Source organism: Chiloscyllium plagiosum, chromosome 22, assembly GCF_004010195.1.
Source record: "Chiloscyllium plagiosum isolate BGI_BamShark_2017 chromosome 22, ASM401019v2, whole genome shotgun sequence".
Lineage (NCBI taxonomy): Eukaryota > Metazoa > Chordata > Chondrichthyes > Orectolobiformes > Hemiscylliidae > Chiloscyllium > Chiloscyllium plagiosum.
This window is the reverse complement of record NC_057731.1, coordinates 47,159,940-47,172,451: the sequence shown is the minus strand read 5'-3', so window position 1 is coordinate 47,172,451 and position 12,512 is coordinate 47,159,940. Positions and strand designations below refer to the sequence as shown.

At 42.4% G+C, this 12,512-nt stretch overlaps 1 protein-coding gene across 1 annotated transcript in view; it reads right to left on the bottom strand.

Annotated features, from left to right (window-relative positions):
- Positions 1–6,241: 6,241 nt before the first annotated feature.
- The window catches only part of LOC122560984 (ankyrin repeat domain-containing protein 2-like), a 34,533-nt gene continuing 28,262 nt past the window's right edge, over positions 6,242–12,512 (bottom strand). Inside the window, exons 7-9 of the mRNA XM_043712227.1 lie at positions 10,054–10,152; positions 7,996–8,094; positions 6,242–6,923 (exon numbers count right to left, since the gene is read on the bottom strand). Of these exons, the coding sequence (XP_043568162.1) occupies positions 6,849–6,923; positions 7,996–8,094; positions 10,054–10,152 (273 nt within the window). The 3' untranslated portion in view covers positions 6,242–6,848. The remainder of the gene's footprint in view (positions 6,924–7,995; positions 8,095–10,053; positions 10,153–12,512) is intronic.

Sequence of the window (12,512 nt, the reverse complement as noted above, 5' to 3'; positions counted from 1 at the left end):
CACAAGCTGTGACCTTGATCACAACCCTACAAACCCGGACCCTAACCACAACCTGTGACCCTGATCACAACCCCGCAAATTCAGACCCTAACCACAACCTCTGATAACGACAACCTTTGACCCTGAAAACAATCGCAAATCTAGATTCTAACCACAATCTCTGACCAGACTCTGGCCACAATCTGTGACGTCAGACTCTAACTACACCTCTGACCCTGACCATAACCTCTGTGTCCAGATCCTAACCATACCCTCTGATCCTGACTACAATCCGTTACTCTGGATGCTATCTATAACCTTTAACCCAGATTTTGCCACAATCTCCGCTCCCCGTAGCCACTGACTTCATCCATCTCCTTAACTGAACCAACCTGCAACATATTTATAGAATCATAGAGCTATACAACATCGGAACAGACCCTTCAGTCAAACTCATCCATGCCAACTAAGTTTCCCAAATTAACTCAAGCCACTTGCCCGCAGTTGGCCCATATCCCTCCAAACCTTTCCTATACATGCACTTGTCTAAATGTCTTTTAAATGTTGTGACTGAACCTACATCTACCACTTCCTCTGGCAGTTCATTCCACACAGAACCCACCCTCTGTGTGAAATAGCTGCTCCTCAGGTCTCTTTTCAATCTTTCTCCTTTGACATTAAAAATACACCCCCTAGTTTGGAACTCCCCCATCCTAGGGAAAATACCTTTGCCATTCATCTTATCTATGACCCTCATGATTTTATAAATCTTTGTATGCTCCAGTGAAAAAAGTCCCAGATGCATCCTCTCCTTTAAACTCAACACTGCAGTCCCAGCAACAGCCTGGTAAATGTTTTCTGAGCCCTGTCCAATTAAATAATTTCCTAATAATAGCAGGCTGACCAGAACTGTACACAGTACTCCAAACGTGGTCTCGCCAAAGGCCTATACAATCTTAACATGATGCCCCAACTCCTAAACTCAATGGTCTGAGCAAGGAAAGCAAGTGTGCTAAATGCCTTCTTAACCACCCTGTGTTCAACTCGGATCCAACTTTCAGAGACCTGAACCCGAGTTCTCTGTTTGATAACGTTACCCAAGGCCCTATCATTAACTATATAAGTACTTGCCCTTACCAAAACGCAATACATCACATTTATCCAAATTAAACTCCATCTGCCACTCCTCAGCCCATTGGCCCAATTGATCACAATCCCTTTGTAATCTTAGGTAATCTTTTCCATTGTCCACTATACCACCAATATTGTGTCATCCACAAACTTATTAACCATGCCTCTTAAATTCTTATCCAAATCATTTATGTACGTGACAAACAAAACTGGACCTAGCACCGATCCCTGTGGAACACCACTGGTCACAATCCTCTGGTCCAAAAAACAATCCTCCACCATCACCCTCTCTCTCCTACTGTCAAGCCAATTTTGTATCCAAATGGCAAGCTCTCCCTGAATCCCGTGTGATCTATCTTTAGTCTGCCATGCAGAACCTTGTCAAAGGCTTTACTAAAGTTTATGTAAACAACGTCCACCACTCTGCCCTTATCAAACTTTTTGGTTACGTCCTCAAAAAACTCAATCAAGACATGATTTCCCTTGCACAAAACCATGCTGACTATCCTTAATAGTCCTTTCCTTTCCAAGTGCAAGTAAATTCTGTCTCTCAGAATCCCTTTCAACAACCTACCCATTACTAAGGGCATACTCACAGGTCTCCTAGGCTTCTGCTTACATCCTTTCTTAAATAAAGGCACAACATTAGCCACCCTCTAGCACCTTCCCTGTGACTGTAGGTGATACAAATATCTCTGCCAGGGACCCCTCTGTTTCTTCCCTCACTTCCTACCATGTCCTGGGTTACACATGATCAGGTCTTGGAGATTTATCCACCTCTATGTTTTTTTAAGACCTCCAGCATCTCCTCTGCCATGATGTGGACTATTTATTTCATCAAGTGTCCTAGCCTCCATTTCTTCCTCTACAATAAAAACTGTAAAAAATACTTATCATACTTGGCTCTGAGATAAACCACATGTTCCAACTATATCTCCCTGCAGTTGCTAGAGTTGCTTACTCCCATATTTGTAACATTCATCCTGTCTCAACTCATCTGCTGCTGAAATCCTCATCCATGTCTCTGTTACCTGTAAATCTCTTCCAACACATGCAAGTCTGATCATTCATTGCTCCCTGAGCTCATTGACCTGTGCTGGCTCCCAAATAGCCAACATCTCAATTTTAAAATTCTCATACTTATGAAATCGCAGGCCATTGTCCCTCCATATCTCTGTCATCTCCTTCAGCCTCACAACTCTTCGCAATCTCTGCATATCTCAAATTCTGCCATCCCCAAACTTAATCACTCCAACATTAGCGGCTGTGCTTTCAATTTCCTAGAGCTGTAAGTTCTGGAATTCCATGCCTACCCTTCTCCCACCTCTCTACCCCATTTTCTTGCTTTGAGCCTCTCACTACCTCTTTGACCAAAAGTCTCCTCAGGAGGTTTGGTTTTTTAATATTTTTTAATTAAAGCACTCCAATGAGGCACCTTGGGATGTATCATGTTAAATGTGCAAAATAAATACAAGTCATTGTTGTCAAAAGCTTCCTAAAAACCCAATGATTCATCCATGGTTGCCATCTTCGTGCTCCAGGTGAAGCCTCAGCTGGCATACCATTCTTAATTCTGGGTACCACACTTTAGGGGCAGGTATGGAGAAGATACAAGAATGGTACCAGGAACAAGGATCTTCAGATAAATGGATAATCTAGAGAATCGTGGACTGTTCCTTTTCAAACAGAAGATGTTAAGGGGGGACATACAGAATCATACAGCGGCTACAAACCAGAATGATGTCATTCAGCCAACTGTACCCATGCCTGTTTTCTTCCAGGGCAATCTAGCTAGTCTCTGGCCATTTTCTCTAGCCCTACAAACTATAGCCCTATCCAGCTGCTCATTTAATCCCCGCCTCCATCATGCTCTCAGGCCGTGCATTCCAGATCCTAACGACTCACTGTATTGAAAAGTATATTCATTTTAATTACTTGTTCAGATATTAAATGACACAACTCTAGGGCAAGTGGTTCTTGAACTCAGATGATCTGTCCCAGAGACAGACACATTATCATCGTGCCAAAAGTTTCCTATGTTACCTTGGGTCTTCTTGCTAGATGCCATAAATCCAGATCCTTTAAATTTAGTGGTGTTCAAAAATATGAGGGACTTTGAAAGAATAAATTTGGGAAGGTTGTTCCATTGATATAAGTATGGTAACAAGAAAATGCAAATTTAAGATAATTGTTAAAAAAGAGAGACAAAAAGGTGAGAATTTGTTTTTTTTCTGTGTGTAAGAATACAGGAAGAAAACAAAATGGATGGGACAGCTCTTTCAAAGACCCAGCACAGGCAGGATGGGCCAAATGGCCTTCTTCTGTGCGGGAGGATTTTCTGACTCAGTGTCTGTGGAATACCACCTCATGGTAATTTATTGTTAAGCAGTTCCCAAGATGAAGTGGATCCTGTGCTGGTGAGAGAGCTGCTAATTCATTTTGTAGAACTCAGTTTAGGCATGTTCCTGAAGTTTTCATTTTGTGATGTCTAACATAATTAACACATGACATATGAAATGGGAGCAGAAGTAGACTATTTGTCCCCTTGAGCATGCTGTGCTCATGCTAATCTGTTTGGGTTTTGAATCCGACATTCCTGATTACGCTTGATAATCTTTACTGCCCCTGCCCAGCAAGAATACATCTGGGTGCTCCAGTTTCCTCCCACAGTCCAAAGATGTGCATGTTAGGTGAATTGGCCATGCTAAATTGCCCATTGTGTTAGATGCATCATTCAGAGGGAAATGGGTCTGTGTGGGTTACTCTTCTGAGGGTTGGTGTGGAATTGTTGGGCCGAATGGCCTGTTCTCACACTGTAGGGAATCTAATCATCTCTGTCTTAAAAATATTCAAAGATCTCTCCTCCACCACTTTCCGCTGTCGACAGTTTCAAAGCTTCACAAGCCTTTGAGAAAAATAATTTCTCCTCATCTCTCTCCTGAAAGGACAACCCCTTTTGTTTTAAAACAGTGGTCCCTTGTTCTGGACTGACCAACAAGAGAAAAAAAAACCTTTCCACATTCAACTTGTCAGGACCATTCAGGATTGTATACACTTCAATCAAGTTACCTCTTGGTCTTCTAAACCCCAGTGGAAACAACCTCAGCCTGTCCAATTTATACTCATCAGACAATCCACTGATTCCAAATATCAGAACACCAAACTGCATCTAAATCACCTCCAATGTATATACATCGTTCCTTAAATAAGGAGACCAAACATGCACGTAGTATTGAAGGTGTGGTTTCACCAATGCCCTGTATAACTAAAGCATAATATCCTTAAAACTTTTATGTTCAATTCTTCTTGTAGCAAAGGATAGCATCCTGTTAATCCTCTTGATTATGTGCTGGACTAATTTTTGTGATTCATGTACCAGAATACCTAAATCCCATTCTATCTCAGAATTTTGCAGCATTTCAGTAGCACTTTTTTTCATTATCCTTCCTGTCAAAGTGAATAATTTTCCATCCATCCAAATTATCCTCCACGCCAGATTTTTGCCCACTCACATAACCTATCTGCAACTTCCTCATGTCTTCTTTACAACATACTTTTCTACCTATCTGGGTTTATTCTACCATGCCTTCACTCTGCTCAACCCAACCATTGACGTAAACTGTAAGGAGTTGAACTGCCCATCTGCCATTGGTCCATCCACAAAGCACACTGCCTCACTTCAGCCAATTAGAAAGAAAAAAGATATTTTGTTACTCGACTGGATGAACCATGACTGGTCGATTAAACAGTTTTCCTCCCACCATCTCAGTTACGTCTATAAGTAATAAATGAATTCATTCAACAATGATGTCAAGGAGGGATTTCTTTAACGTCCTCAACGATTTTGCTTTCAAATTGTCATTCACAGCCTTGCTCTGCCTGGTATGGAATCTCCAATTCTTGGGGATTCAGGGTAGCCCTGGAGGGTTGGCAACAGCAACATGGTGTTGGAACTGGAGGAGTATCATGGGGACATGAAAAGACGAGTAACCATTTTGCAGATTTCCTTGGCTAACTTTGGAATCTGCAAGTTATTTACATGCAACTTTCCCAGGACAGTAAATAGTAAACCCACAGAACATAAGTTGTACCCATTCTGGAAAAGATAGGGGCCGTGATGGGCTGAATAGCCACTTCTCATTCAGTGTGTTTCTAAATCTTCACTTTTCTTATACATCCTATTAACAAATCCATAGTGCAAGATTTTAGTGAGGAAAACACAACCAAAGAAAAGATAGATGTTCAATGTGGAAAGCATTCACCATTCTTATTAAATTGCACAGATAGTATCATTGCTAATAGTGAAAACATAGAACAAGCAACTCATGGAGATATAGTAAAATGAGGCCTTTCAGCCTTGATCTTGGCTGATTGCCTTCCTATTAGAACTCCAACGAACCCAGGCTTGAAAATGTCAATTGATCCACAGCGCGTTGTGTGTGCTCTTGATTTTCACTGTCACCGTTGTATGAACATTTGCTTCATAATTTCACCCCTAAGTGGCCCAGCTCTAATTTTTAAGATAGTGATGCCCTTCCAGGCTGGATTTCACACCCAAAAGAAATTGTTTCTCTTTATCTAATCAAATCTACTCATCTTAAACATCTCTTTTTGGGTTTATGCATCCTGTCCTCATAATTTTACTTTCTAAATGCAGTATCATATTGGTGAAGTAGCTTTGTGTGAATAGAGTGATTATCCTGAACTTAAAACATAGACTGCATAATATGTTTGTGATGGTGAGGCAAATTGTCCCCCACCGTTGTATATCTTTTCATTGTCTCGAAAGGCATCAATGAGGTTGAACTGTTTTTTGTTTGATGTGGAGGAGCTGGTGTTGGACTGGGGTGGAGAAAGTTAAACATCACACAGCACCATGTTATAGTCCAACAGGTTTATATGAAAGTGCAAGCTTTCAGATTGTTGCTCCTTCATCAGGTAGCTAGTAGGGCAGGAAACGTATGCCACAGAGTTTATAAATAAAAGGCCAAGGTGTCACACAACTAATGCATCGAATACATCGCATCAGTTGTATGACACTTTGATCTTTTATTTATAAATTCTGTTCCCCATGTATCATGCCCAACTAGCCACCTGACGAAGAAGCAGCGCTCCAATAGCTTGTACTTTCATATAAACCTGTTGGACTATAACCTGGTGTCATGTGATTTTTAACTTTGTTCTTTATTTATCAATTTATTCTTAATCTTCCACCCAGTCTCTTTCCAAAACCCTCAACATTAGTCAGCAAGAAATAAATGTCAGGTTGATTTGATTTCCAACTGAACTGCATTGCTTGATTTCTTCTTGTGGAGGAGCTTCAGGTCCCTGGAGCAAACTTGCACATCACTGAATATAAATAGTACAGTCAGGGTGGAGATAAAACATTAGAATGATAGAGAGGTGAGGAAGCCCATTGAAATGAACACACAAAGACAATAGATTAGTCTATGATTAATACAGCTATCTAGTGTTCCAGAGCCTGGCATATGTATGATTACATGTATAGCAGTATTTAGAGTGAAAGGAATAATAAATAGTGTTACTTTGAAGCATAGGCCTGAAGACATTTCTTGAATTTGCCTTCTCTTGAATCCAGACTCATAGTGTGGTATCAAACCAGCTGTGACCGTTGGTGAAACCAGAAGATAAAACATGACCCAAGTGTAGGCTCAACAGTTTCAAAAATATTTCCAATCTTGAAGGTTCATCCTGTTTTTAGTTGCGATGGTTAGCTGCTAATGTGCATGGACCAGTGCATCTTTAGTTTCGAGATGCCATTGCTGTACCAGGTCAACTGGGGTCTTGCCCTGCTAAAGTTAGAAACAAACACAAAGTACAGCTGCCTATTTTACACAGACAAAAAAAACAGCAGCCAACTTGCTCAGAGAGACCTCACACTCTTTGACATTCAATGCTGCATACTCTGATCTCCATTCAACATTCCTCATTTCCAGAATGATGTTCCCTCATGACTTTTGCGACCTGTGGCTGAAGCCATGAAAATATCACCAGAAAATGTGACATTGATCTGAAATCCCACACATTCCATCCCAATTGCTGCTGTATTGTGAGATCACATCCTGGATCTGAAGTGGGCTCTATTATTTTTTTTAAATATTCTTTCTTGGGATGTGGGCATTGTTGGTAAGGCCAGCATTTATTGTCCTGCCCCAGTTACTGGTAAGTTGCCTTTCTGAATTGCTACAGTCCGTGTGGTGGAAAGATGCCATTAGCGAGGGAGTTCCAGGATTCTGACTCAGTGACATTGAAGGAATGGCAAGATATTTGAAAATCGGGGTGGTGTATGGCCTGGAGAGGAAATTGCAAGTGGTAGTGTTCCCATGTATCTGCTGCTCTCGTCTTTTCTCAGCTTTGAAAAATCCTGTCTCAGGAGATTTGGTGTATGTTCAGTGCGGTGGAAGAAAGCCACACCACACTACCTTGAACTCAGTCATCTCAATGCTTACCTCCTTCAGTCTTCCCCTTCCTCATGAAACTCATTAAATTTGTCCAATCCCCTAATTAGTCATTGTCAAAAAGAATGGCGCTGGAAAAGTGCAGTGGGACAGGCAGCATCTGAACGAGCAGAAGAATCGAACTTTCGGACATAAGCCCTTCATTAGGGATGTCTGATTCCTGATGAAGGGCTTATGCCCGAAAGGTTGATTCTTCTGCTCCCTGGATGCTGCCTGACCTGCTGTGCTTTTCCAGCGCCACACTTCTCAACTCTGATCTCCAGCATCTGCAGTCCTCACTTTCTCCTAATTCTCTAACTACTTGGCCTTGATCTCTAGTAACTCCTGCCCACTTCTGACTAACTTACTTGCACTATAACCTTCGATCTAAAATTTTTGAAAGATCCCATGGGGAATGGATACTTACCTCATTGCTGGCCCTCAGGTCAGCTCCTTGTAAAATGAGCAGCTTTGTTATCTTGTACCGGTTAAGTCGAACAGCATCATGCAACGCTGTGTCCCCCTCCTGCAGATCAAAGAAGGAACTGTAATAAATATCTCAATTGGAACTCAATTCCCTCCATTCTAGGTGTACTCATTTGAATAATGATATAGATGTTTTGCCACAGTTTTTCATCTTACACCAAATCATGTTTGATTTGATATAATTTATTGTAGTTGCATGTACCTAAATACAGTGAAAGGTTTTGTTTTCCAAGCAGTACAGGAAGATCATGGCAAACAAAGACATAAAGATCATAGAGTGCTTAGACAGAGCGAGGCAAAAAGGTTACAGCTGCACAGGAGGTGAGAATTTAGGTTCGAAAGTGCGGAATAGTTATAAGAAATGTGAGAATAAGATCTGCTGTAGAGAGTTCGCAAAGAGTCGCCCAGTGTTGGCACCATCTTCAAATTGTTGGACAATGGGCAGTTGAGTTATGTATTTGATTTATTTATTTATTGTCACATATATATTGTTACAAATACAGTGAAAAGTGTTGTGTTGTTGTAAGTGTTTTCTATTTCATGTTCCCTTCTTCCTACTTCACATATCCTTATTTTCCAATCCATCATTTCAACTCCTTGAGTGCCCTTTTACCCTTCTAACACAGTGCTTTGCCTCACTGATATCTCAGCACTTTCCAGCTCATTAACAAACACACTTACAGTGAATTAAACCCATGCTTTGGAAATTGTTGACACATGGAGTGGTAGGAAGCAGAGACTGTTTAAGGAGCATTTGTACATTTGTGAGGAAAAATAAACAATAGAAATATGGGGACTGATGGTTGAGGTAATTAGAGCGGGGGAGACTCAAATAAACAAAGACTGGAATTGTTGGAGAAACCCAGCAGCATCTGTGGAGATAAAATAAAATTAATTTTTCCAATTCTGTGACCCTTCTTCAGAACGAGAAGTAGCTCGGAAAAGGTAGCACTTAAGCTGGGATGGGAGTTGGTGTGGGTTGGGGAGGTGGAGAGTGGAAGAGGAGTGAGTGTATAGGTGAATAGGAATGCCAGAGAAAGAGAGAGCGAGAGAGAAAAGGACAAGCAAACAAAGGGATTGTTGATAGTGAGCGAGGGAATAAGAGACAAAAAAAACCTGCAGATGCTGAATAAGAGAAGCTAGACAAGTGATAATGGAGACAGTGAGTCATTGAGTTGGCTGGGCTAAAAGCAACCCATTTCATGACATGACCTGGGATAGGTAATAGACAAGGAATAGTGCGGTCACGCAAGGAAGACAGTCATGTGTTTATTAAATCATTTGTGGGAATATGGGCAGCACTGACAAAGTCAGCATTTATTGTCATTCCTAGTTGAACTGCTGTATTCCAGGTTGAGGAAATTCCAGGATTTAGACCCAGCGACACTGAAGGAACAGCGACATATTTCCAAGTCAGGATGGTGAGTGGCTTGGAGGGGAACTTGCAGGGACTGGTGTTTTCATGTATCTGCTGCCCTTGTCCTACCAGATGATAGTATTTGCAGGTTTTAAAGAGGTTTTGAAGTGGGCTTGGTGAATTGCTGCAGTCCATCTAATAGATAGTGCTCAATGCTCCCAAACTGGTGAAGGGAGTGAATGTTGAAACTGGGTGACTGTGTTACCAATCATACAGGCAGCTTTATCCTCAATGGTGTTGGATATCTTGAGTGTTGTTGGGGTTGCACTCATCCAGGCAAGTGGGGAGTATTCTATCATACTCTTGACCTGTGCCTTGTAGGTGGTGAACGGGCTTTGGGAAATCAGGAGGTGAGTTACTCAGTATGGTATTCCTAGCCTCTGACATGCTTTGGTAGCCACTATATTTATACAGCAAGTCCAGTTCAGTTTCTGATCAAGAGTAACCTCCAGGATGTTGATAGTGGGGAATTCAGTGATGGTGAAGCCATTGGAGCATGGAGGGAAGGTGGACTTTGCCTAGGAATTGTGTGGCGTGAATGTTACTTGTCAATTATCAAGATAGAAAATAAACCAACTTTACCCTGTCTTTGATGTTGATATCAATGCCACAAGCAATGAGGTGCTCCACGCATTCCACATGTCCTGTCCTGGTAGCAACATGTAAAGGTGTACTGAGCAGCTGCAAATAGAGGAAGAGCTAATATGTACACAGCAATCAAACTATAATAGTCCACTAGTATGTTGCACTGACCAATAGCATCTCCCATTTTCTATTAAATATTAATAAATAGCACACAAGTGGCCATTCACCCTAAATTAGATTAAATTAAATTAGATTAGGCCTCTTCTGCTCCTTTGAAATATATCCATTAGTCCCAAATGGTTAGTTTCTGAAATATTCTATCTAATGGTACGGTGTGGATCAGATCACTTGAGGCTTTTAGAGAAAGTTGCATCTTTTTCCGAAAAGGAAAGATGGACAGAGCTTCAGGCAATATGCAGGGAAGTGGCACGAGGTGAATTATTCCCTTTGGAGGACCAGCACAGACAGTATAGGCTGAATGGTCTCCTGTGCTGCGACATTTCTGTGTTACTGTGCAACTCAAAGTCCCACTCACTCCTCTCTTTCTTCAGTACCCTGCAAATGTTTCCAATTTATTCAAGTATCTGTTGAAACCATTTGTTAAAGTCATAGTAAGAATGGAACATTAATGTTCACCCTTCTATCGACTTCCATGGCTGATGACTGTGACTTAGCATACAGAGCCGTAAACTAGTGGAAATTGAGGTAAGGAAGCAGTCAGAGAGGAATAAGGGGAAGGTCCTCGCTCTGGAGAGAAGCTGGAGAGAAAAGGAAATACAGACAGAACAGACCCCAACCATCAAAAGGAGGGAAAATGGGGCAGCACGTGCTTAGCACTGCTGCTGCCTCACAGCGCCAGGGGCCTGGGTTCGATTCCAACCTTGGGCAACTGTCTGTGTGGAGTTTGCACATTCTCCCTGTGTCTGCGTGGGCTTCCTCCAGGTGCTCCGGTTCCGTCCCACAATCCAAAGATGTGCAGCTTAGGTGAATTGGCCATGCTAAATTGCCAGTAGTGTTCAGGGATGTGTAGGTTAGGTGCATTAGTCAGGGGTAAATATAGGGTAGGGGAATGGATCTGAGTGGGTTACTGTTTGGAGGGTCGGTATGGACTTGTTGGGCCAAGGGGCCTGTTTCCACACTGTAGGGATTCTATAATTGGGTGGGAGGCAGGTGGGCAACTGCCCCAGATGCTCCCACTGTGGGAAACCGGAGGATGCAATGGAAAACTGTTTGGAAACAGTGTGGAAACAGGCCCTTCGGCCCAACAAGTCCACACCAACCCTCCGAACAGCAACCCACCCTGACCCATTCCCCTACATTTACCCCTTCACCTAACACTACGGGCAATTTAGCATGGCCAAGTCACCTATCCTGCACATTTTTGGACTGTGGGAGGAAACCGGAGCACCCGGAGGAAACCCACGCAGACACGGGGAGAATGCGCAAACTCCACACAGACAGTTGCCTGAGGCAGGAATTGAATCCGGGTCTCTGGTGCTGTGAGGCAGCAGTGCTAACCACTGTGCCACCGTGCCACCTTGGTGTTGGTATCTCTAGAAACTCAAGCTGCAAGGCCAGGCAATAAGATTGGTCCATGTCTGCTCAAGCATGACCAAGAGAGTTATCAGGAGTTTGTATCATCAGGAATGGTGACTGCTTTAAACATGTGTGGGATTCTCTGAACCACTGGGTGGCTCACAGACACTGCGAGTGTGGTAACTAAAACATTTTCCACACGGAAGCAAATTAAATTCCAGCGTGCTGACAAAAGGGCCTATAGGAAGGTATATAGAGGTGCCACTATTGAAGGTTTACTTTGAGAATGAACATTTTGAGGGTCTTGCAACAGCGTATCAATGCAAGGGAGAGATAGTTTACTCGGCTGAAAGCAAAATAAACTCCTTGAACACAACAGAACAGCCCAGGGAGGCTAGAGAAAGCCAGCAGCAGATGCAGGAAAGTCAGGAAGTGATAGAATTTGAGGAGGGTCGCTCAAACTAAACCAAGAGGACAGGAGTAAAGAGAGGTCAGAAGACCTACAGGAGGCAGGGAAACCTGTGAGGTTTGGGGCAGATTGGGAAGGGTCACGTAATTTCAACAAGGCTGAATTCAAGCCAGATGTGTCAGAAAAGGTTGGGGCCGGTCCTAGGAGAGTTGAAAGAGTCGAAACAAGACCGGTAGTCATGAAAATAAATCTTAAAGTAAGGGAACACTTAGGAAGCAGCGATCATAATATGGTAGAGTTCAGTCTGCAGTTTGAAAGAGAGAAGGCAAAATCGGATGTAATGGTGTTACAGTTAAATAAAGGTAATTATGAGGGCATGAGAGAGGAACTGACGAAAATAGACTGGAAGCAGAGCCTAGCGGGGAAGACAGTAGAGCAAAAATGGCAGGAGTTTGTGGGTATAATTGAGGACACTGTACAGAGGTTCATCCCCAAGAAAAGAAAGATTATC